Genomic DNA, 25,296 nt, shown 5'->3' with positions numbered 1-25,296 from the left:
TACTCAGTGAGATTACAATCTGATAATCGGATTGAACAAAACAAATCATGGGATTTCAAAAACTTTATTACAACTTAAAATGGATTTAAATGTTACAGACATACATGTAATTAATCTGTGCAATAAATGTGATGATTTGTTGAAGTCAGTATCCCGCACGCAGGCGCTCCAGCTCAGGTGTTGACGGAGATGCAAATACAGTCCTTTTTTTTTTTTGTTGTAGCTCTTCAATTTTTTGGGACCTTTCTCTTTCGCGCAAAATGACTGTAATCATCATTCATCTGGAGAGATTGAAATTAAATCTCAGTGAACAGTTTGCTCTGCTGCTTGAATATTTCAGACAACAAATGCATCAATCTTCATTCATATACACAGCACCAAACCAAACAATTTTGAGCAAATTAGCGTTATCTGCCAACATTCAAAGAGAGTAAATTAAGCATTCGCTCATGCAAAAAAGGCAAGAAAAAAAAATAAAGCAGTTTGTATACTGTCATTGTTGCTTTGGAACACAATGGCACACAGTGGTGTAGTGTACATTAATATTGTACAATTGAAGTAGACATTGGCGATAAATTATGTATAATAAGCACTTACTGCATTGTATGGTCTAAATCTCTCTTGGGTCTGGGCACTCGCCTCTTCGGGAAGAGACACCACTCCTCCTGTACCCATCATCTATAAGCAGAATAAAATACAGATTTTAGTCGATGCAACCAAGATTTAGCTGGAATCTAAACACAAAAGCATAGTGTAACTTGAAACACTGTGTCGAAGTATTTATTGTTAGATTTTGCTTGATATTATACAAAGAGTGATATCCCGAAACGTTGAACTCCACATATAAATACAACTGAAATCACTCACCCTGATGGTTGCCTCCAGCTCTCCCACACTTCTCTTTCCACCTGGTAGCCACCCATAGGACCAGTGCTGGGACAGGGTGACCTGGACCACCAACGCCAACAACAACACCTGCACCATCACTCTGCCGCTCGCTTCCATTAGAGCTGTGGAGGAAGCCGCATTTGTAATAAAAACAATAATGTCACAGCCTTTTTCTCTCACAGCTCCACAGCCAGGGGTTATAAAGCATCGCAAACAGCATGTCAGACAGCAGTTAATAAGGAGCAATTCTCACTTAATGAACATTGAACAAACTTCATTGAGTACTGACTCACCTCTGTATTTGCCTTGTTTGCATGTGGTGCATTAGCCAGAGGGGGATTTTTATAGGTGTTAGAAGACTGCTGTCAGGATTATAATCCCCTCTCTGCAGGTGTGACACATTTACTGACTAATGGAACACAAAATACTACTAATGGAGCTGGCTAAGTGCTCAGATATGCTGGCACCACCATGAGGGTTCAAACAGCATGAAATATATATGTATCATCATATATATCAACGTTATTGTGTTTGTATTGAACGCATCTGTGTAGGGGCAGACAAAAAGACAACATGAAGTTGAAACCTGTCATTTCTCTCCATCTATAATTTATTGGAATCAGCTTTTAGCAAACAGATAGTAGTTCAAGTCCACACAGATTCAAAAGGCAGAAACATCATTGAAACAAGATGTTTGTGCATTTATGTTACATCAGCTGGAAGGCCTCACTGTCATTGCCCTTATTCATTCTTCTTTCAGCATGGCAATACATTAAATTAAGATCAACAATGCAGTTCACGTCGGAGATGATTAATGACAAATATAAGAATTTATGTACAGTAAATAAACAAAATGTGGAGTGTATGAACCCATTTTACAATGTAATGGCAGTACAAACACCGTAGAAAGTTTTGATCCCCCAAACTTAAGACTTCCAAGCTTACTGTTCTACAAAGAAGTAAGCAGAGGCCTTGCAAAAATAGATGCTTTTGATTTTGCAGTAATGTTGGGGTTTCTTGTTTGAATATAAATATCAAAATGCCTGTGCATGCATATTTCATATTTTGGCTGAGCACTGGTTCTTGATATCAGTGCTTTTTACACTCAGACAAGGTTCAAATGCATCTCTTATCATATTTAATTAAAACACTAATTTCTGCAGGGTCTTCTCAATTTCTCAAACATTTATTTGCACAACTAATATGTATTTATATAAGGAAATATATATATATATATATATATTCTAAGAAGAACAATGAATTGATGATCCATACAGGACACCACCATTAAAAAACAATGCACTTTTAGAAATGTGTCTATTATAATAAATTAAACAATATCTGGCTTATGTGTATTACAATGATGTCACTTGGTGACAAGTTTTTCATGATTAGAATTGTCTTTCTAATCAATATGGCACTGCTTTATGCAAACATACAAGTGTAACGTCTGCTAGCTAATGTGAGTAAAAACGGATGGAGGTGGTGCTTGGCTGTAAAACACGGAAAAGAATGAAACGTTCAGATGGAGCAATACATTATTTTCTGCCTTATCCAATGTGGGCTAATTGCATTTTGCAGCGTCAGGCGCCAAATCCACTAAGTAATATTGCCACAGGCAACACAGGAAAGTTGATGAAGTTGAATACAATTGCAACAGGCAGCAGCTGTTAAGTTATTCACAGACTGAAGTGAGGAAACTTGCAGCATCTAACGGAATGAAATGTATCTTGAGTTTTGTGTTTTTGTTTGAGCTCAAAGTAGATCATAAATACTATTCACACATGTCTGACAGGACATCGTTTCAGCAGAAGCGGTAATTATTTTAGTCTACTTATCAAACGCACAATTTATTCTCATATCACTCAAAACATGTACGGAGGGCAGCATAAAATGCACGACTAAATGTAAACCACAGGCGTCGTGGTCAGTCAGAAAATAAAGCAGAAATGAAAGAAGAATGCATGACTCTACGACACGTTAGTGATGCATTTCAGGTAGTGAGCAAATACATAATATATATTTCTATACACATTATTTCTATATGAATAATTCCTTTATTGACCCTCATAATGTTGCAACATAAAGCAAGTTGCTGAAACCTATTTTAAAGAACCCAACCCACCCGTTAATAAACCACTATAATGTATCTGACATTGAGCAATCCTAAAAGAGACAGACTCTCCTGGAGCACAGCTGTTTTCAATTATATTACAGTATGTTACAATTATTATGTTGTTTTAGATCTGTAATCAAGTGCAAAATGTAAAAAGAGCTTGCTTTAGAAAACAACATTCAGAGGAAAAAAAAAACATTTGACATAAGGATACAGAACAGTATCCGATCATTATTATTTAAAATTGGCGTAGTCTGAGAAAATGTCAACGAAATCCTGAACCACTCTGTAGCAGAAGTCGTATTGCTCCTGCAAGGAAAAGCAGAAGGGAAAGTGTTACTGTGCATACATGTGCAGACATTATTCCAATCACAAGTGGGCCGCACAAAAATGTCGGATTTTATCTCGTTTTCCACCTACCACAGTCTGAACCATGTGTGGTCTCTGCATGCGTGAACTCTTCACTGTCTGAAACACATCCAGGAGGCCTTCGGCTTTCACCCTCTCCAGAATGTTACTGAGGGCGATGAAGGTACCGGTCCGGCCCGCGCCAGCACTGAAACATGAAGGACAACACCGTCAGCCGCAACATAATGGAAAATGCTAAATGGCAGTAGGGACAAGGACATTTAAAATGCAAACCACTTCTCGGTTCCTCAACAACAATGCAGCAATGAAGCTCTTGGAATCTTTGCAGCACATCCCTTTTTTTTTTTTTTTTTTTTCTTTCTTTCCTCCAGTTGAATGAAAAAGTTTGCAAGCGAAAAGGTGACCTTTGTGTAATAGTCCTAATAATTATCCTCACTTAAAGAGAGGCTAATCCAAATGCTAACACTAATCAGTTTGGAAGCTCAGTGTTTGACTGAGTCAATGTTTACAATGACGGCAGGATGGAGAAAGAAAGACGGGGAGCGAGCGCGAGAGTGATGTGCGATTCGGAAGAGAAGTGTAGGGAGACGTTGGGGATTGCAGCGGGTTAGCCCCATTTCCCAGGGGCAGAGAAAAAGCTTTAAAAAGCCCTTCTTAGACAAGTGGTGATGAAGGAATAGAAGAGAGTGATGACACCATTTCCTGTCGTTAGCTCATCTTATCAGATTAATCATAGTGGGAGTCAGAGGAGATTTCACTTTGAGAGGTTTTAATTGACTGTGAATCAGTGGATTGGATCAATCCCACAGGGGCATGCTGCTTTAGAATCACTTCACCTGAAGCTAGGTTCTGATCAAAGCTTTCACAGCTAAGTCTTTATAAGGGATCACATAAGTGGTTTAGGCACAGAACACCAGGTCTACTGAGGCAAAATGTAGAATTCACTGTAACAGACTTGGAGGAAAGCAAAAAAAAAAATGCATCTGTACAAATGCAATTCCGAAAATGTCCAGGTTCATGTTATCGGGCGGTAAACGCACAGTGGAAAATTAAAGGAGTTGAATTCACAATGTGCGCGGACAGACGCATTATTCGCTTATTTACTGGATATAATTTTCATCTGTGGATGCGCATTACGCTGCAGAATTGTCAAACTCAAGTTCCTCACCTGCAGTGCACAATTATGGGACGGTTTCCAGACTGCTGCTGCTGCCTCTGCACAGCGGCAATGATGTCAATCATCCCTCTTCCCTCAGCTGGTATTCCGATCTCAGGCCATCCGTGGAAGTGGAAGTGTCGGACATGTTGTGATTGCTTTTCCTGGTGAGATGGAGAGCTTACCCTGTTATTTTAAAACAGCTACAAATTGTCTACGTATAAGGGCATTTGATGAACATTAAAAAACAGACAGCGCAACAAAAACAGGGAGGGAAATATGTCAATTTGAAAATTTCTAGTTTACTACAAGATGTTATAATAAAACGTTACGCACTGGTCTGTAGGTGAGCACCATGTCTTTGAGAGTGAAGGTTTCACACTGTGTGTCTCCCGTCAGCTCCACAGTATAATCTCCAAATGTTACACTGCCCTCTGATGGCCAATACTGGAAACACTTCTCCTGGTTGGATAGGTCAGATGGAAATGCAATCAGGCTTCATTTTGACTGATTTATGTCCTATTCTTCTTCTTTTTTTTAAATATATTTTCAGAGTGCACCACAACAAACAATATTAATCATTTAAATACATACGCAGACTGTCCGGAATAAGACACAAGGAACACGTGATTGTGAAATAACAGAATAAAAAAAGATGGTTTAAATGTGCAACTCAAGCACCATACTGTACCTGCTCCCTCTCTTTGAGTTCGGTGAGCATAACGATTGAATGACACCTCCACTCCCACACCATCCTCCAGAAGTCCTCCACTGTGTGAGACAGTGGGCCCTGGGTTGCGATAAAATAGTCCTTCTGCCTGTAGCCCTGCAGGGCAGATCATCCGGTAAACAACACATGCGAGTGAGCGGCAAACATAATATTTTGCATTGTTTGTAAAGGAAACAATGAGCTTTATATATATTTATATGGGAAATCTATAGAGGAGGTCGTGAGGGAGTGCTTACATCAATAAAGGAGGCATTGATGTAGTCGGTGAACTCCTGTCCTCTTCTCACTGAGAGTATTACTCGGTTGAAATCATCTGCAAAAGAAAAAAGGAAAAATGAAACTTTCCACAAGTGATTCCTAATAAAATAAAAGTTTGAAGAGGCTGATAGAAATAGAAAAAACAGGGAAGTAAAACTTTAGCTGTGTTAATAAAGCAAAAATATGCCATAACCTATATCAGTTTTCACTATGAAATGTTGTAGCCAGGCTTTCCATTTCCTCTCTTCTCCCTACTTTAAGTCGTGATACAAGCCTTATTTAAATGCCATTGATCACACAGACATGATCTGATTAGCCAGATATCTGTGTACGGCATCTATAAAATCACCAGCAGTGTGAGACTTTGATGTTTCTTGGATGTGATGTATTATGAAAGTGTTCGGAGTATCAGAGTGGTCCTTACACGGAATGATCTGAAGCACACGGTTCTTCTTCATGTTGGCAGGAAGGTTCCCAGTTCTCATGTTCTCCTTCATTATGCGGACGTTGGTCAGCTTCTGACGGGAGAAAACACTCGTGAATTGACATCCGAAAATCCAAAAGTTTGTTTTGACCAATGCAGAGCAGTACGATGCTCGTGAGACAGACAATATTTAATCAAAAATAAAAAAGTAAAAATACAAGAGGCTGGAAAAAATATTGTGCATTTGTGAAAAAGAAAAGAAACAACAAGAGACGATGAAGAAGAATAACAAGACGGCGAAGCGGTAATAGGTAATAATCCCGTGTAGCGTGCAGCAAACTGTGAGTAGCAAAAATGAGAACGTTTCAACAAGCCACGCTACATCCTACGAGGCAGATGGTGATGCCTTATGAAATTTGAGTTGATTCAAAGCTTTGTGTTTGTGTGTTACTACTGCCAAGAGTGGCACCCTGGGCAGAATTCTTTTCCTCATGAAAATATAGCGATACAGGGGACAGGGTTGACGGGCACGATTAATTACTGTCTGAAATGTTCACGAGCGAGCTTCTGTCTTCCTACCCTGAACTCCTCTTCCAGGCCCAGCCTGTCGTGGGGAGCTCTGGTGTTGTGAAGCCTCTGCAGATGGCCCTCCAGAGAGCACACATCTAGCTCCGTGTCTCCATACAGATAGTACTCCAACAGAGCCTGGTAGATGAAGGAGTACTGCATCTGAGGAGGAAGACGGAGGAAGTCAAGGAGACGAGGAGGTAGAAAAGTAGTAGCTTTAGTTTGCCAAACTATTTCCTTCTATTTTTGGCCTATCATAGACGCGGTTGTTTTTCCACAGCCTCGCTTGTTTTTTGCCGCGACTCGAGCAGTGAGTTGAGCTGTCAGCCCAAGGTACAACAGGTCGCAGAGGGTCAACACTTACATCTGTCTGGATGAGCTGACAGCGCTGTTCCCGTATTCTGCTCACAGAGCCGAAGACATCCACCCTCTGTTCCATGTGCATCATGTCGATCATGCTGTCAATGACAATGAACGTCCCAGTCCTCCCCACCCCGGCACTGCGAAAACACAGACAAGGAGGAGGCACGAGGTCCTCTCTCTGTCACAAAGTGTTGCTACAAAATGTGTTGGGTAATAACTCAACACATCGTGTATCCACAATGCACGAACAGAACCACGGTAATAAAAGAACACACGATACAGCATAATGGGCAGGATACTTTGATACAAAAACACTTTTGCACTCTTGTTGGTACATGCTTTGCCTTTCTCCTTAACAAAGACGTCAATTGTGGACAGCCTCAAGCATGTGTAAAAGTGCTTCACCTCTGAAGCCCAAACACACTCCTAACAGATTTACAGGGGTCATTTCAGCAGACGGCACCACTGGGAGCAGAGCTGGGATTCCACAGCGGGGCGGTGAAGCCTCCTCAATGGGCCCCATTCAAGAACAACAGTCCCCGAGCACCTGTTGCAGCCGTTGCTACAATCGGCTGCTGATTTCTTTGTTGAGGCGTTACACTGACTGGCCCCAGAAACTTATGCCAGACTATATTGTATTGATGCTTCACATTTGACCTTAGGTTAATTTCTAACTTAACAAAACTTGATTAAATAATACAATATATTAGGTCTATTTAATATAACACAATGATGAACCTTTAACCTTGTATTCCACAAAGAAGAAAAAAGAAATTGGACATAAGGAGTGTTAAGAACTGTTGCTTTTACACACACCACATTTTAGTTTTTTGCAATGTATTTCTAAATCAACTCCTATGCTATGATAGCTCTTCTTCTGGCTGGCTGTCTGGCTTCCGTTATACTACACGTTTTACCTGCAGTGCACAACAATGGGTCCAGCATAGGATGGATTGACAGCCTTGACCTTCTTGAGGAATTTCAGCATGCCGATGGGTGAGAATGGCACCCCGAAATCCGGCCAGCTAGTGAAGTGGAGCTGGGTGACCAGCCGCGGCGCTCGAAGACCGTCGCTGCCCTGCTGTGAAGTTAAAAACCCGTTCATGAATGTTCACCGTGCCCACCAGATCCGTCTACAAAATACTTTTACCGACAGGAAAAGGAATCCTTAAATACACTGAAACATTTGCAGAAGAAAAAACTTGTCATTTTGCTACTTGTGACGGAATAGGATTATTAAACATGTGTACTGGTTTGCTTGTGCCGCGCTCTCGTGTCGCATGAACGCTCTCTCAAGAGGACATTATTCTCTTGAAAACGTGGTTGTTCTGTGTTCAGAGAGCTGAATGTGAGAGCACTCGGTCTGTTCGGCTTGTTCTGCAGCGCTGCAGCACAGTTGCCACAGAGTCGGAGCGGATCTCCGCACTTCTCTGGCTTCAAATGGAAAGGGAACAAAGTGAATTTTGCAATCTGAAGGCTTCTCGGTACACCGAGATGGCGCCCTACTCGGCAGTCAAAAACACAGGATGAGACATACAGATACTGTGAGTGTGTGAAGCTCTAAAGATGAGACATTTGTACCGTGTTTTCTCTTTGTTAAATACACCTCCTTATTGATAATTGTATGCAGTCTATTGCATATATTCTTTAATATTCCTTAATGTGTTTCCATTCACCTATTATATTTTGCATTCTTTTATAGCTTTCTCAAATTCCTCCCCGGGGAACATTACTTTTGTTTAATTTTTTCTTTACACTATCTCAATGATGCTTTGTTTAATTTTTAATAAGAATCTAGCTATTACAATTATAGTTTTTTGGAGCAATTAACAAGTATATTAGGGACAATATTGAAAAAGCATCCTATTATTTTCAAAGCACGTCGAGATACAATCATTATTTATCTTGATTTTAGCTCATTTCGGGGATAAATGTTTCCTAAATCCTGCTGTACGGTATAATTACATTTCTGCTGATGTGCTGTGACGTAAGTCGGTTGTGTGTTTGAAAAAAAAGGTAATTCAACGCTAATCATGAGCTTTAAAAACGCATCCCTAACATTCCGATATGTAAAACCACATATTTTACTTACATATTGAACACAGAATTTTCTGATAGTGTAGTCCACCAGGACAGTGAAGTCCTCCATCGCCACCCTGACGTTCCCGTACATCCAGCAGCCTTTTTCTGGCCAATACTGGTAACATTTGTCCTGGTAATGGAATCAAAGCAATAAAAGAGGTTACTCTTTGAACTAGAATACATGGATATCTATAATATCTATCATTGAAACAAATCAAACGGTTGTAAAGCACCATCTATTGTGTATATCGTGTGTGTGTGTGTGTGCACGTGTAGAAATGTGTATTTCACAATCCAATCCAAAAGCAATCACAGAGACTTTCTTCAAACTCTGTCAGTCAATACGATCTTCACGGTGACGTTTCAACTCATTAACTACATTCTCAGACTAATTATCATGGAGCCTCTTAGGATCTTATCAACAATTATTCCGTCATTGATCCCCAATGCCTCTATTCTGCCCTATCAAACCTGCCGTTGAGCTCTCAATTGATCATCCCTTTGAGGCTGAATTTGATGCGATGCTAAGTAATCTGCCGGGTGACACTTTGTATAGATTATCAGACGGGGAAAGGGTCAAACAAATTATGCCCGTGACTTTGGGTCATGAGAATACAAAAGGGCTTCACTAATGGTGCACTGGAGCCGTATAGATTGTAGAGCTTCGTTCTATAACAGCCAGACCTGCTTTGTAACATCAGTGCAGAGGGAGAACGCTCAGAGACAAACCTCTTTCCTCTCCTTCAGGTTTGTCAGCATCACTATCGTGGCTGTTTTCTGTTCCCAAATCATCCGCCAGAAGTCGGCCACCGTTTCAAGCTTTGGGCCTGAAGCAAAAGAAAGAAAATGGTATTCAAAAAAACTGTCATGAACAAAATTGCTTTGATGCTAAACCAAGCTAAAATCCACATTTACCTTGAGCTGCGATGAATCTGTTCTTCTCTTTAAAACCCTGTGTGGATGAAAAACATTATTAGTAATCTATTAAGAAACCGATCATCTGCAATACAACCTAAATTGCAAATAAGACTCACGTCAATGTAAGATGCGTTTATGTAGTCCGAACACATGTGTCCATCAAGATGACTTAACAACACTCTTGAATGATCATCTATGGAAGAAGTAAAGGAGGAAAAAAAGGAGAAATTAAGTTGGTTTTCATTTTTCATTCAGCCCACATCACCTTTCCTTACAGTTTCGAGATCAATAAAACAGCCAGTCTAAAGGTTACATTAATATTGTCTGCTGCAGAATATAGATCCTCACTCACATGGTAAAATGTTTGGGTATCTGTTTTTCTCTCTGTTGTGCTCTCTGCTCGCCTCCTCAAAGGACCCATGGTGGTAGTAACACGGCAGCGACTATAAAGAAAGAACCCCCAATCCTCATGAGATAAAAAAATAAAGCCACGGGTACACAGCCTTCTAACATAACATTTTATTACTTATTTTCTGTACTTGTTCAATGCTTGCAGGACAAAGGTCTTAGTCAGACTGTCGAGTAAAGTCCACACAAACTCGTGCTTACGTTGAACTCCTCTCTGAAGAGCTTGCCATCGTCGGCGGAGCGTATCCGGTTCTCCTCCTCCAGCGAGTCCAGAGGGATGGGGAAGTACCTCTTGGATGGCGAGGGAGATCTGGGCAGGAGGACCACTGTCTGCTCTCCTGTGTTTAAAGGAATATATGGCGGTCAGACAGCTAATGTTTCCCAATAGAGAACATTACAAGCTCTCATAGCACCTGCAAAAACAAGCCTGATGGCCATTAAGATTTCCTACTTTTGTGGGTACATGACAGAAATGATTTCTTGAGTCATAAACATGCTGCAGCTGCTGCACAAAACTGTCTTAACTCAGAATGTGGCCTATCCGTTAATTTATTTATTTTCTACTTGAAGTGAAAGATTATACGGCTCCCTATGTGCTAGGAAAACGAAGGGCCTTCGAAAACCTTTCCAGCTCCCTCGGACTTCAGATCGTGAAACTTTCCTACTCTATGAAGAATGTAAACCTAGACTTAAACTAAAAAGAAATAAAAAGTTAAAGGCTGTATTATATTTTCATGCACGTGTGGTTATATTGAGTACAGCACAACAGTACCTTGTTCCTCCAAGAAGCCATTTGGAATCTTTTTATCCACCGAGGTAACGAGAGCTTTCCTGTGGTTTTTGAACCTGTGTGAGTGAGAAGCAGAGGAAGCAAAACCATTAGAGAACATAAAGGGCATATATCTGTATTGAACAGAGCTCGTAAGCACATAACCTGAAGTAAACAACAAATACCAAAACCAATATCAACCATCTGATCGAGGAGAAGCTGTTTCGCCTCATGTCGTCGTCAGGAAAGAAAAGAGGTCTGAGCTGGCTGGTCGGGGGATGAGTGTCTGGGATCTGACTTGAACTATCTGTTTGTGTTTGCCGTCTTGCTTGAGGTGCAGCTGTTTACCCATAAGCCACTGCTCACCGCCTGTTTCTAAATCACCACCCACCCCCACCCGATGCCCTGACCCGACACACTCACATGCTCACACACACTGAAAGGGAGAGAAAAGAGGACGCGGCGGCTCATTGAAAGACACACAAGTGTGTGTGTGTGTGTGTGTGTGTGTGTGTGTGTGTGTGTGTGTGTGTGTGTGTGGCTTTGTTCACCTCAGACAGTAGATTGTCAGCAAGACAATGACGATGAGAAGCAGGGATATGACCAGTGTTGAGGGCAGCACATGATCACCCTGATGGGTGGGGTTTCCTGAAGAGAACACAGTGATCATAACATAATTAATATTACAATAGAGGCAAACAAATTAATGATATCAAGTGTAGTTTGAGGTTTTAGGAAATACACTTTTTAAAAAAAATATAAAACATGTTTTGAGCTATGGCGTCAATAATCTTTTCATCTAACTTTTTGCAAGAAAGCAAATATGCATATTTTCCACAATATCAAGTATTTCTTTCAAGCAAGCAAGACTATGTAATATTCTTTGAATGCTTACCACTGTAACCACAATTGATGGGAAAAGTAGAAAGGCATCAAATGCAATATATGTCTAAAATTTGCAAACATTAGTCATAAATATCTGAATGTATCAAAGTGTGCAAGACTGATTTCATGCAAAGAAATGTGGCATTTTATGTGTTAATAACATAAATCCACATCATTATTTATCGTTCTAATTTCACTTACCTGCAGTTTGGTTTTCATGAGATGAATTATTCACAGCAATAGAGATCCCAATCAGAAACAACACCATTGTCACTGTGGACAAAAAAAACAACAAAAAAACACAACAATTACTTAAAACATGGAAAATAAAATCAAACCCTGTATTTCTCCACAAAGTCCACTAGAAGGCGCCTCATCAATAGGAAATGCATCTGCAGCCTGGTGAAGCATGCAGGGGGCAGAAAAGGAGCGCTCTGCTTTGATGAGGCTCGAGAGTGATGTCTGTCTCTCTGCAGAGCAGTTAAAGTCCTTGTGGGAAATCTGCTCGCAGTCTTGTCCTGCCAGGCTGACTTGAAAGAGCAGCAGCATATCAAATCACCTAATATTCAGACATCAAACCAGAGAGGAGGCTTTAACCCTCAGGTGACAGTAACCATATCCCCTGTGGACTCTGTCGATTTGACACTTGAGTTCAGCTCGACGTAGTGTTTGTTAGAAGCCGTCCCATTTTGCTGCCTTGTCTTTCATGTACAGCACTGTGAAGACCGCAAAAGCGGACCTGCACAGTGACAATATGACGTGCACACTCCTCAAAAGTAGTAGCTGCTTTTAAATACAGTGGACATACTGGTAATGCATTTTTTTTTTTCTTCCCCAGAGTAATAGTGAAATTGATAAACAGGCTTTAACAGAGCGTACAGATTAGCATATGTACACGGGTTATACCATGTCTCACAATGTCTCTCTTTTTATTCATAACCACATGCTCCCTTCTCACTTTTATTTTACCGCTGGAAGCTATTAGGGATTTATTTGGGGCAGAGCTCTGTGAGTGGGTTTCCAAAAGGAAAAAGGATACGTCAGGTTACACCAGAATTAAAACGACTCTGACACATTATCCTTGTGTCTTATTATCTCCAAAATGTAGCTGCCAATTTCTCCAAACTTGCATCCATTCCCCTTGTCATCCAGATGAGAGGGTAAGACATCACAGAATAAATTGGGCAAATGGCGTAAATCTGCCTAAATAGCTTTGATGGAATAAATGAGCGGCGCAAGAAGCGAGTGTCCTAATTTATCCTCTGTTCCAAGTCCCCTCCTCGTTATGGAGGCCGCGAGACTGGATGGAATAATTCATTGTGTCAATTTAGTTCATCCAGAAATGGGTCATCTAGGGGCCTAATTTGTGATGTTTGAGAGATTTTCTTGCACATAACCCTAGGGGGCTTCATATAAGTATATCTCCCAAAGCTTTTGGAGAAAACTGAGCCACATAATGCTCTAACAATGTGCACAAAACACAATTGATGTTGAAACTTATAAAGTATTATTGGGCAACAAATTAGGGGCTCTGTGTTTTCAGAATTATACAGTCCGTCTCTGCAGTCATAGACAGAACAACAGCACGTATGCCGACATGCACAGTTTTTGCACAATATTTAATCAGCGCGGCACCAGCTGGACAAAACTCCTTTTATTTAATGTATTCAATATGCAATCATGTTTCTATTTTTACACTAGTAATCATTGGACAAACAAATCAAATTACATTTACACCCATGTAACATAAATGTGTGCCACACACACACACACACACACACACAGTTGTTACTTCACATGTATGCATGCCTGCACATACGTCCCACAGCCAAAGGCTATGTGTTGCATATGTGCCACACACTGTTGGAGAAGCCAATTCTCTCCCCAGTGTTAACAAGCCGACAGTGTCGGCACCTGTTCCCCACTTGCGCCCACTGGGCAAGTCACACTCACTCACACAGACTCATCCTACAGCTCCACGCTGCACGGCGTGCTGTGCGCTTGGGTCACTGCTCAAGTTGCAGCATAGCTGTCATCTCCTGGCAGCTACAGTCTAAACGGCATTCAGCCAGGATGTGAATGAACAGAAAGCAAATATTAAAGACATATGGAATTATTCACTGTCACTTTAAATTAAAAATAAATTACAAAAAATATGACTCCGAGATAGATTGAATATTTTCCTGCATAAACTAGAATGCAATTGATAAATTAGGTATTGCAGTGTGACCCTCTGGCCAATAGAGGGAATTGACAACAGTTTAAAAATATGCTAAGCAGAGCATGAGAACGCACTATTACCAGTGTGGCTACGTTTAAGTTGATTTATATAACACACTTATGGTCACTTTATTTTAAATTAGTTTTTTCTAATTTTTCACTTTTTTTTGAAGACAAAGGGAATCAGATGTTTTGTGTTCATAGTGATTGTTGCAGGTCTTGACGAGGTTCACAGTGTCAAAGCAAGACAAGTCAAAAGTATTTTATTATAAACAATATTTAGCTCTTCAGCTGGGCCTTAAAATGTTAATATTGTAGTTGAGGAACCAGCAGTTGACTGACAGGACCTACACTATTGCATCTTATTAAAAACGCAAAGTCTGCATAATATGTCTTAATGAAACTTGCCATGACTCATGACATATTTTTCATTATGGCCCATGCCATTTACAATACACTATTTATATATCTTAATTAGCATATGACATCATCTGACCCTGAGAGGATTTGCTGGAGAGACCCAATTTATACAAGAAAAAAAAAAAGTGTCTCGGTATAATTGGCCCCGCCATCCCCACCAGCTATTTCATCATTCCAGATCCCTGCGTTCGCGTCTGTTTAATGAAATACTAACAACAAGGTGAAAACTTCAACCTCCTGCACCTGCTTGACATAAATGTTCACAGGGAATCAAATTATACTGCACGAGTTGATTTGGGCGTGCAGAAGCCAATCCTCCCATCCATGCATGATGCAATGCTAACATTCAGAATGCATCACATGCCGGTTGAACCGGGAGGGTAATGTTAATATTTTGAGCACGAATGTGCATTATTCTACATTGATCCGCTTTGCTTTTATGAACAGAGACGGGATGAAGATCGGCACACTACTGTGCATTAAATGAGCTGGCTGTAAAGAAACTTTACATCTGTCAGATTCCAAGACTCACAGCAGCCTAAAATGAATCCGTTCGGCTTCACTTCAACATCTCCCTCACCTGAGCTCTCACATGAGCGAGACTCACAGAAAATAGACTTCAGAGACAGAAACACTGACTCCAGATATGTTTCTTTTTCCTTTTGCCAGATCTTCAGCCTGTTCACGCAGGTTTATCATGAATTCAGAGAAAAGGTGATGTGTTATCCATTGCCGATGAGAAACATAAAAATATAATGGACACAGGTGAGACTTTTTCCACCATGCTGTTTTAAAAAAAGACTGCACAGATTTAACCTAAAATATGTGACCAGAACACAGATGTTCGTGAGCAATAGCCGCAGAAAAATATGTCATATCGAACAATGCAATAAGTCAGAGTTGTGAAAATAAGATATTAAAACACAATGACTCCATGCTGAACTCCTGTCCTTGGTTAAACATCTCATATGAATAATGGAATGTATGCACACTTCTCTGAGTACAATATATGTCTTGTTCTGTGCAAGCGTCTCATTTATCAGACGCACGGCTACCATAAAAAGTTAAATGTCTTCCACAATGGTAGGTTTAAATTAATATCTTATTAGATGCTCCACTGGTAGTTGCAGTAGCTTCAAGGTGATTTGTGTCATCTTCCATCTCTGTTAATCTGCGAAACATTTAGAAGAGTGCGTACTAAAATGCAGCTATGTATATGTGGATGTTCTATTTCAGCTCCACAGTCAAAAATCTCAATGAGTAGCTGGCTCAGCAATCCTACTTTCTAGCTTATTCTAAAAAAAAATAATAAATTGAAAATGCAATAGACGTTGCACATTTACGAAGGGATACCATTGGGAACCAGCTGGTAATTATGATGGTCACCTTTTTTTCTTAAATAGGTTGTCCTAAAATCTACAAATTAGAGAAAAAGAAGATTCAGCAAAGTGAAAACACTGCTTATCCTGCATATTTTACATTAGTACTTGGCCCTGTTAAAAAGGATTAAGCGCTAAAATCAGTCTTTTGCTTTTATACTACATCTACAGTCGTCCTCTTTTCATTACAAATCTAACTGAACCCTAAATCCCTGCTGGATTTAACATTCACAGTTGATCCATTATCTTTTGTTGTTTTATTTTGCACAGTTGTGAGTTAATGCAGCGTCTATTTAACACCATATCAAACCATTAGCAAAGCAAACAGATGAGTTAGATATCATCTTATCATGTTTAATTATACTGTTTGATGTAAATGTAGGTACAATAATCTTCAATGCACTTCCATTTTCTATGCAGCTCAACATGATGCTCAGCACAGTGCAACAAAACAAGACTAAGAGTCAACTGCTACGCTGAGGTAACGTTCAGGCACAGACATTATTTCAGCTAGAAGCTAAATCATCATGCTGGTGTCTCGCAGATATCGTTTGACCGTGTACTCTGTTCCCCATTTGTTTAGCATTGAAGTATGCTAACATAACTCAATGCTAAGCACAAATGCACAGCTCCGGTAGGTTGGTAATCCATAGTAGCATTGGAAAGGGGCTGGATTGAAATCTATGGTAAATAGATGATGGAACTAGATACAAAAAAAAGTTGAGTCACCAAATTCCTTATAAATTCCTCCTGAGGGGGAGATACATATCTGTACCAGATTCCAAGACAATCTAGTCAATATGTCGGGAACAATATAATAACTGCACGCTATGAATCATTAGTCAAGTATGAGTAAACACTTAATTCATCATTCATAAACCATTGTCCCACACTGTATAAATTATGGATTCCCATTTGTATATTATTATATAATGCTTGATAGCGCGCAGTTATTATAAAGTGTTATTGAGCCACAGGACCAGACAGACTTCTTTAGGCCACTGCTGCCTCTAACATGACCAAATATTACAGAGACAAACAAAAATAAACCATAACACTTCATAATTGCTGCATGCTATAAAGCATTCTACTTCATTTGGTAAAATGATAAAAAAAAAATAAAAAAAAGTGTGGCACAATAATTTGTAAATGAAGTGTTTACTCATACTTAACTAATATATCATAGCATGCAGTTATTATAACGTCTTAAGAATATTTCTTGCAATGTTTCAGTCTGAACCAAAGCAGTGAATCAAATGACCGACCGACAGACGGACATCTGAGAAAGTCATGCACCGTTGCGTCACCACACACTGCATGTTGGTTCGTGTGTATGAACCTCAGGACTGTCGGCACTGGGATATGTTGCATGTTAAGTAAACAAGCAGGAGCCTGACTGACCTGACCCGGCTAAAAGCTTACAGCTATTGTATTTCCCATTGATTGGAAAAATGCATGCTTTCTACATTGTTCAACATGGTCCATCAGTGACACTGTGTGGAGGACATTCATGGATTTTTGCTAGACGCAATGCTTATTGAACTATGATTTCTAAACCAGAACAATAGGACTAATATTGCTAAGTTTAAGTCACTTCAAATTCATAGTGAGACATCAAGAACAGTGGTTGAAATATGAATTCACTTAGACGGAGGGTAGTTTGCGTTAAAATAAATAGGCAACTAAGATTCTTTTTACCAGGGTATCTCAAACAGAAACTAAATATATTAAATCATGTCTCAGAATCTTCACAAATCAATACAGCCTGAAGAAGACAGATCCACATTTTGTGCTTGGCACAAAATGGATGGCATGTCTTGTACACAAAAAGATAAAAGATGTTTTTTTGTTTCCAGGGAGAGGAGGAACAAAGGCAGAGGGAAAAAAAAAATATACCAGAAACAGCCATTGTCGAGTGCCAAGGAAAAGGATGGGACGAGAGCATAAACACATGTCAGTGACGTGTTGCAGAGAGAAGGAGGAAGATGAGAGAGGAGATGAGAAGTGAGGGGAGAAGAGTTGGAGCTGGGGAAGATAAATGTCTATATTCTGGGTTCAGAGATAACAGCCGTAATGGAAGACATCCCTAGCACACAGAGGCCGTAAAAAGGATGAAGCTGTACAGACTGGAAAGCTGCTATATCTTCAAATGCACTTTGCTGTATTTCATATATGAGGGAAGCTTTGCAACATGGCTGCCAAAAACACATCACAACACGCCCTACAAAGAAGACATAATACTGAACACGGACTGTATATTTATCTCATCTTCTCAACCCTGTTTACATGTCTCCGAACACTATCTGCTGCATAGTGATTAAGGTCAAAGGAATCAATCTAGAAAGGAGACACTGTGATTATTAGATTATTTCCCATTAATGGATTGGATTTCAATTGATTCCGTGAAACACAATTGACCTAATCTGGGGTCAGATGGATTAATGAAAGACTTACACTTTCAAGCAAAGCCAGTGTGATCAGGTATCAGTTGACCCGGCGGTCCATTGCGGCCATGTGATCCTAGTTCCTTTCTTGGTTGGACTTATTGAGGTTTTCTCCCCTCAGCCCTTCTCCTACTCACATCCTCAGATATCGACTATCGTGCTGGATGAAGAGATGGCTGAGGTAGGTCGTTTTTAAAGCTTTCGATTGGGATCAAGGCACAGAAGATCATGGGAACCTAGGAAATTAAGCAAAAGACAACAGTAAGTAATGGTTAAAGGTTTAAAACAAACTCAAATACTATTCTACTTACATCATTGTTAAGCCATAAAAAAAGGCAGATTTTCTTGGACTCGCTATTTGGCGCTGAAAAAGAAAAACAACCTCGTAATGCATGAATAGACAACATAAGAGAAGTAGGGTGAGTGAGAGTTTGCATCTGTGCGCAGCATGCAGGGGAATGACTGCACTACATTTAATCAGCTGGGTGTGGACATACAACCATATGTACTATATATGCTGAATGTGTGTGTATCGTTTACTGCAACATCCTCTGTAAAAGCAAAAACATTAACAAGCTCTATAACCAACCACGCAAGACTAATTCTTCCCAAATTAGTCTTCCCAGACAGTGTTTGGTGCACATGAGGAGCTTGCACACATGCACCACTTGCTTCTAACGATATAATTGTAAGAACTTAATAACATTAACAGAAGAATGGTGTTCACAAACATTGTCTAATTAAAAAAGGTACCGCTCTACACGTTTCTGGATCTGTCCGTGACTGTATAAGAAAACCATTGCATTGAATATGTTGGAATTAATTCGCCATTAATTACACAAAGACTTGACTGTGGTGTTATTCTATCGTCTCGCTCGAGTGTGAGAGAGAAAGTGTGCCCCCGTTGCCCGTCACTTCTACTTTCCAAGAGTCCCACTGCCCACAGGTGTGACACACAAAGCCATATTGTTAACACTTGGCCGCTGTGACCCAGCAGAGTAGAATGCAGAGGAGGACAGATGAATGAGTCACTACTCAGCTGGGCAAGCTTACTCAGTCAGAGCCGGGATGAGGGAAATTAATGAACAAGTTATGGAAAACACCTTGTTTCCCTGTACTGTGGGAGCTGAGCTCAACTTTTCCAAATGTTGCAACGTCTTTGGCATGTGAACAAAAACATGTTTGCCATTAAAAGAACCGACTTTAACCTAAAGACGATAAACCTGGTAAAAAGGTTCCATAAATTAGGCTTTAAAATGTGCTCTTGCACTTACAAAACACAGATTTCAGTTCTCAATTGTTAGAAACAAAGCCAGGTTTCACTGTAATGAGCTCATGAATTTACCTATCCATCACAATACATCTAGCTAGCAAGTATACTTATTTTGGCTTGGCGTATGGACCTGTAATGATAATAATTTACTGTTTAATACTTTAAAGGGTAAATTCTGAGCTTTTTTTAAGTGTAGTCGGTCTAATACTGAACAAGTCACAGTTGAGCTGTCCAAAAGTCTCAATGAAATACACATTTTCACAATTTCTCTGAATTATGATAGCTAAGCACAGTGAAAAGTACAAAGGTCAGAGGCAAAAACAGTTAAAAATCTGAATAATCCCTTTGTAAATATAAGAAATTGACCCAGTCTATCAAATTGTGTGTCATGGAAAGTGGAGCAGGTGGTCACAAACGCAAGAGACTGGAGGCAACAGGAACATGGAGAAGGTCCAGTGTAGGTAAAGCAGAACTGAACAGCTCATAAGAAAATCAATGACCCAACTAAAAAACAGACCTGGAAGTTAGGACATACAACCTAATCTGATAAGAGACTGAAGTGCAGGTGTAGAAAGCCCAGGTGGAAATGGTGCAGATTGGCCCTTATCACAAGCAGCCATTAGACATGTCATTGCAGAGTAAACACAGGTGTAATTAATAACATTAATTATGGCCTGTTCCATTTTGGGCCCCTGTGTTGTGAATGTTGGCTCGCTGTGACAGACCGTTAAAAAGGGGGCAATCATTGTTTGATCAATCACACCTGTGTTTACCTTGCTATGCCTGTGAAAAGGACCTATATGGGAAAACAGAGGGAAAGGGAACCGAGCTGATTGGCTGGGGAGAAATAACGAGGCTAATTCCGAGCAGGTGTGTAGGTAGGAAAAAGGAGGGAGAAGGCAGACTAGAAAACCTGAAAACACAGAAAACAACTCAATCCAGTCTACAAAAAGTCTGAGGGCACCTGAAGACAGTGCCAGACTGTGACAGCATGTGGTGGTGTTGGTCTTTAAATTTGAATCTATTTTATCTGTGCCTTCTGTTCTAACCTGTAGTCTGTGCGGTAATAAGCAAAACTAAATTAGCTTAATGTTTTAGTCAGTCTGTTTACTAGACTGTGATTTACATCGCTTCATGACAGCCACATCACACTAATAAAATGGAGCGTTCCTAATTGATGCAGCAGATTTATCTTAATGTTTAGTCCTCAGTGAGGGTGAGGTCCAAAACCATTATGTAACTCAATAACATATTTTTCTTTCAAACTGGAGTGACGTCAATGTATTATTTTTCCCAGATTTGCCAAAGCTCTTTCAATACCACAGAATATATTGTACATGTGTTTTCCCAGGCTGCGTAGCACATGCTTGACGCGTTCCTTAAAGGTAACCTATCTCAAATAGGGCAAATATGGCTCAAATTTCTCTGATTCAAATAGCAGTAACAAGTGATTTTATTCTGCATGGAAAACTTGCGAATGTACGCATGACAAAAAAAAGCACATGACCTATGACCAGACCCGCGTGTTACTGAATCTGTCAATCAGACATGAATTACAGTGTAACCAGGCAGAAATTACGCTGTTCTCTGTATGTGAGCACTGTTCAGCTCTCAGGTTTAACTCCATGCTAGTTGTAAGTAACACAGCCGGTTTAAGAAAAGTTCAGTTACACAGCAGCAGTACAACAATGTTAATAAAAAATACATAATGTGCTACACCGAAGCAATAATATGCTCCGAAGAATTAGGCTAGGCTTCTTGCAATGGTAATATATTATCAAGCTCCAGCTAAATGTATAAAATATGCTAAGTTATTACTGTATTTCACTTGCGTTGAAGTCATTTGGGAGACTTTTATGAAACCATCCTCATCTTTTCAGAGTATTGTCCTCCTTTCAGCCCTCCACATTCAGTCCTAAGAAGAAGGAGACATGCTCACGGCATAAGATTACTGCAGGCACAAGCGCTTCCTTTCTGTGCCGCTCTGCCCATTGAGTAAGAGGGGAAACATGCAGGCTATTAAAGTTTTATGGGAGCGCAGTCATCACCCAGCACTCTGTGGTTCGATCATTAATTCATACCAAAACAGGCACTGAGACACTAAGTACTGTAGCTAAGCGTGGCTGTGCGGTAAAGTTGGATCTTTTGATTACATAAAGAATTAAATATAATATTAGATTTTTTTTACTATTTTAATTGTCATTTGAAATTCATGCGCATCTGATGGTGCTCTTCACACACCCCGCATATTCAATGAATCTATTCACATGCTGCTTTCCTGACACATAAATCCAATATTGATGGCATCTACCCCAGATGTGGTTTCCTGAGATGATGAATCCACAGTTGTATATGTAATGGGGTAAACAGCTAGGCCTTCAGAGAGCATAGATGCTCTTCATTGAAGATGCTTAACTTGGAGGGCAATCTGAGGCTGTGTTTTGTCAGTAACATACAACAATGTGATGTCACACTAGTCATATTGAGTATTGAGTAACTCATATTCAGTTGAGTATTTATATATTTGATTAAATCTGCCTGGACAACAATACAAAAATGATGCTTTTTAGAGCATGAGATAAAGATATACCATGCTGAAATAATGTGACACAAATGTGTCTTTTGCAAAATTAAATACTTTAAAAGATCCTTCTTCGTGCCCAAGATTTGCCACTTAGAGACTTCATATAACTTCCTACTCACAAGAGTCCTGAACCTTACATGACTAGTCTACTGAGCACCCTGAGCCTCGGACACCCACACTTAGAAATAAGTGGTTATTGTCGGGGGAAGTAGTGGAGGAATATTGTCTTCATGCCTTCATATCAAAGGATGAGTAGAGTAATCTCCAACTTCAAGTTTGAGGACTTTGAAAATGACACTTCTGGAGCAGACAGTAGGTCAACCAGGGACAAGAGATAATAATCATCGCAATTACAGCTTCACCACTCGTTCTATGGCAGCTCAACCAATGGTAACAAGGCTGTCGCTGTCACTAGAGTTCAGTATAAGTGTAATGAAACTGAACAGTGAATCAAGAAAACAGTGCAACAGCAGTCCAATCCTCACTGTTACATATTTAAATATGAAGTAAATACATTGTTCGGAGTTGAACTTTAAACCATGCTTCAGTCACTTTCTTCCCTCTCTATCAGACAGTGACAACACAATCACTTCCTTTTCTCACAGCAAGATACTCCACAAGTCATGGTTTTCTTATGAAACGCTGACCTGGCAGGACGAGCAGCGAATGCTGTGCATTAATGCAACATGACGTAAGTCAGAGGTTACTGTAACTGCAAGCAAGACACCTTTTGTTCAATTAGGTTGTGATAATGCAGTGGGTGTTTATATTTAATAAACTGTGTGTTTGGGTGTACAGTAGTGCCTGAAGATTGTAAAGGAACACAGTCAGTACCGCTTGTCAGTGCTGACAGTCCAGAGAATAAAAAACACAATCCTTATTTGCAAGAACACACATCTTGTTTTGGTGACAATCAGTAGAAATTGCGAAAGACAAAGAAGGCAACAGTGACGGGTCCAGACAGTTCATATCAGGAGACTATGAAGGATGATGAAACAAGCACCTAATGGAAATTGTATTATCCCGAATTAACCTTCGTTTAGTCCTCATGACTGAATGTCTCTCTGGCTTAAATATGTCTGCATGACTATAAAATCTCGACAACATCATCTGTATGAGTGCACTTAAATATGACACTAAACAATTGAAATAGCAAACTATGGCAAAGTGTCCCATAACTGCTTGTTTTCATCATAAGACTTACACTTAAATGTCTCAATTTCTAAAGCAGTCACTCACACACTGATAAAAGCGGTTATCTTCCAGCTCCACACCCTCATCTCCCCTCAACTGCTCTTTCTTCTTTCAGCCCAGGTGTGCAACACTAATCCTTTACCTGATGACACCATTAAAGAGCTGAATTAGCTTTGATGGCCATCATGTGATAAAGCATCAATGGAAACCTCTGAATTATCCCCCAAGCAGATGGACGTCATTTTATGAACGATATCATGTTGACTCAACAATGATGTGTGTTTTTCTACATGGGCTGTTGTCTTATCAGTGTCCTGCTTTCCTCTGTCAAATGTGTCACACCCACAGCTGTGCTCAAGCACTTTAAAACATATCGGCATCATTCTCACCTGAGGATATTGAAAAGTCATCATCGAGAAATGAATCTTTAATGAGCATGTGTCTAACTATAGCTCATGTATCCCCCAGGTGAACAAGATGTGGGCGATGTAGCCCAACATTCAGACCACAGATGAGCAATCTGAGATAATTCTAAAATTAATTTCATCTTTTATCAGGTCATTTAATCAGGGATGGAACAGAAGGTGGAGTTAATGTGAATAACGGATATTTACGATTCATATGTGAATACATGGCACTTCCACCGTTTTTCCCATACTGAAATTATTATGGCACATTATTGTCACTTGACGATTAGAAGGGCAGAGTATATAAACTACTAACCAAGTATAACTATGACAATTAAATTATTCCTGTCTATCACTTATGTGCACCAAATTCACTGGTCACTCATTTTCATTAGCGCCACAATAAAAAATGGTACAATTATGAGACAGTGTATTTTATTTTGAAGCCAAAATAACATTAATCAATAGGCCTTTACTTCAAAATGAAATGTATTTAGTTGAAGACGACCGTACCTTGTAAGTAAGTAGTAATGCATAGAAAACAGCCCATATTGTGTAAGCTATAGCATCAAAGATGCTTGTTGAGTGTGCATGGTACAGGCCTGTCTCCTGGGCTACATGTGTACACGCACACCTTTCCTGTCTAGACCAGTGAGGATGCTGCAAACCCAATGCGACACTTCCCCATCAAATGTGATATCGGCATTTATTTTTTTTTTAATTAAATCAACAATTCATCAGATGGCTCTACCTTGAAAGTAGAAAAAAAACAAAACCAGTATTGGCGGAAGAGACGTAAATCTCATGATGGAGCATCTTGGTGGTCGCGGGGATCGTGGATTTGCTCCACTAACCCATATTTACTGGAGTTGTTGTCTGTGCACAGGAATGGCAGCGTAGACAGAATATAAATCCCCGTCCCCTGTAGCCTGCATGCCGTTTCCCGTCTCTAGAGATCTGTGATGGCTGAAGCATTTTCTGCTTTTAGCGAAATGCAGAGGAGGCTCATTACGAGCGAGATGCATGGAGGCTAATACACCCCATGTACACTGAGTAGGCCTGCCGGGAAGGGATTTTTTTTTTTTTTTTTAAACGACAGAAAACAGTCGATGTTTACGCATAAATGCGCTGATGGTTTCCACTTGTTTTTTTTTCCCCCCCTCTTACCGTGGTACTCTGCGATGACCTCGCCTCACACGGCGCAGCGGCTGGTGATGTCGGCTTGTGTCTCTTCCTGCGCGGACCCGACGCCTGTCTCTTGTGTTACGTCCTTTGGAGAATAACACACCACATACACAAAAAGCTGAAGTTGTCGAACCATCTGACTGGAGACGAATAACGCGTCTATGTTTCCCTGATGATCATGTTTCCAGCAGTTATCTCCGAGGATGCGATTCCCACCCTCCCCTTCGCCTGCCCGCCCGCCTGCCTGCCTGAGCCGA

General features: G+C 40.2%; 2 protein-coding genes across 6 annotated transcripts; both read right to left on the bottom strand.

The window, feature by feature from the left end:
• Positions 1-1,308, bottom strand: gnrh3 (gonadotropin-releasing hormone 3). The gene is made up of 4 exons (XM_068567931.1): positions 1,182-1,308; positions 868-1,010; positions 598-678; positions 1-281 (listed from the first exon to the last, which is right to left on the bottom strand). The coding sequence occupies exons 2-4, from the start codon at positions 1,003-1,005 to the stop codon at positions 228-230; spliced, it is 273 nt and encodes a 90-aa protein (XP_068424032.1). The 5' UTR covers positions 1,006-1,010; positions 1,182-1,308; the 3' UTR covers positions 1-227.
• A 139-nt stretch (positions 1,309-1,447) lies between these two features.
• LOC137779871 (receptor-type tyrosine-protein phosphatase epsilon-like) lies at positions 1,448-25,296 on the bottom strand. 5 transcript variants are annotated; one of them, XM_068568079.1, is made up of 21 exons: positions 25,022-25,296; positions 18,407-18,632; positions 12,135-12,206; positions 11,600-11,696; positions 11,052-11,125; positions 10,481-10,617; positions 10,224-10,314; positions 9,988-10,064; positions 9,869-9,905; positions 9,683-9,780; positions 8,964-9,083; positions 7,789-7,952; positions 6,873-7,008; positions 6,521-6,670; positions 5,942-6,032; positions 5,496-5,572; positions 5,221-5,355; positions 4,866-4,991; positions 4,542-4,693; positions 3,425-3,560; positions 1,448-3,313 (listed from the first exon to the last, which is right to left on the bottom strand). In XM_068568079.1, exons 3-21 carry the CDS (start codon positions 12,199-12,201, stop codon positions 3,239-3,241), a joined length of 2,040 nt encoding a protein of 679 aa, XP_068424180.1. In that variant the 5' UTR covers positions 12,202-12,206; positions 18,407-18,632; positions 25,022-25,296; the 3' UTR covers positions 1,448-3,238. The 5 variants fall into 5 exon arrangements, with proteins under 5 accessions (XP_068424180.1, XP_068424176.1, XP_068424179.1 ...); XM_068568075.1 differs by having other exon boundaries at positions 1,449-3,313; positions 5,942-6,035; XM_068568078.1 differs by having other exon boundaries at positions 1,449-3,313; positions 5,942-6,035; positions 18,534-18,632.

Source organism: Clinocottus analis, unplaced genomic scaffold (assembly GCF_023055335.1).
Source record: "Clinocottus analis isolate CAN_PGR_092001 unplaced genomic scaffold, fCliAna1.0.p SCAF_8, whole genome shotgun sequence".
NCBI lineage: Eukaryota > Metazoa > Chordata > Actinopteri > Perciformes > Cottidae > Clinocottus > Clinocottus analis.
The sequence above is the reverse complement of the archived record's forward strand: the minus strand, read 5'-3'. Positions and strand labels throughout refer to the sequence as shown.

Coding starts and splice junctions, on each gene's coding strand:
- LOC137779871 (XM_068568075.1), bottom strand. CDS start 12,201: ATGGTGTTGTTTCTGATTGGGATCTCTATTGCTGTGAATAATTCATCT. Junction 9,906..9,987: donor TAAACGCATCTTACATTGAC/GTGAGTCTTATT, acceptor TCATCCACACAG/GGTTTTAAAGAGAAGAACAG. Junction 9,084..9,682: donor ACCTGAAGGAGAGGAAAGAG/GTTTGTCTCTGA, acceptor TTCCATTACCAG/GACAAATGTTACCAGTATTG.
- gnrh3 (XM_068567931.1), bottom strand. CDS start 1,005: ATGGAAGCGAGCGGCAGAGTGATGGTGCAGGTGTTGTTGTTGGCGTTG. Junction 679..867: donor AGCTGGAGGCAACCATCAGG/GTGAGTGATTTC, acceptor TTCTGCTTATAG/ATGATGGGTACAGGAGGAGT. Junction 282..597: donor GATTTAGACCATACAATGCA/GTAAGTGCTTAT, acceptor CAATCTCTCCAG/ATGAATGATGATTACAGTCA.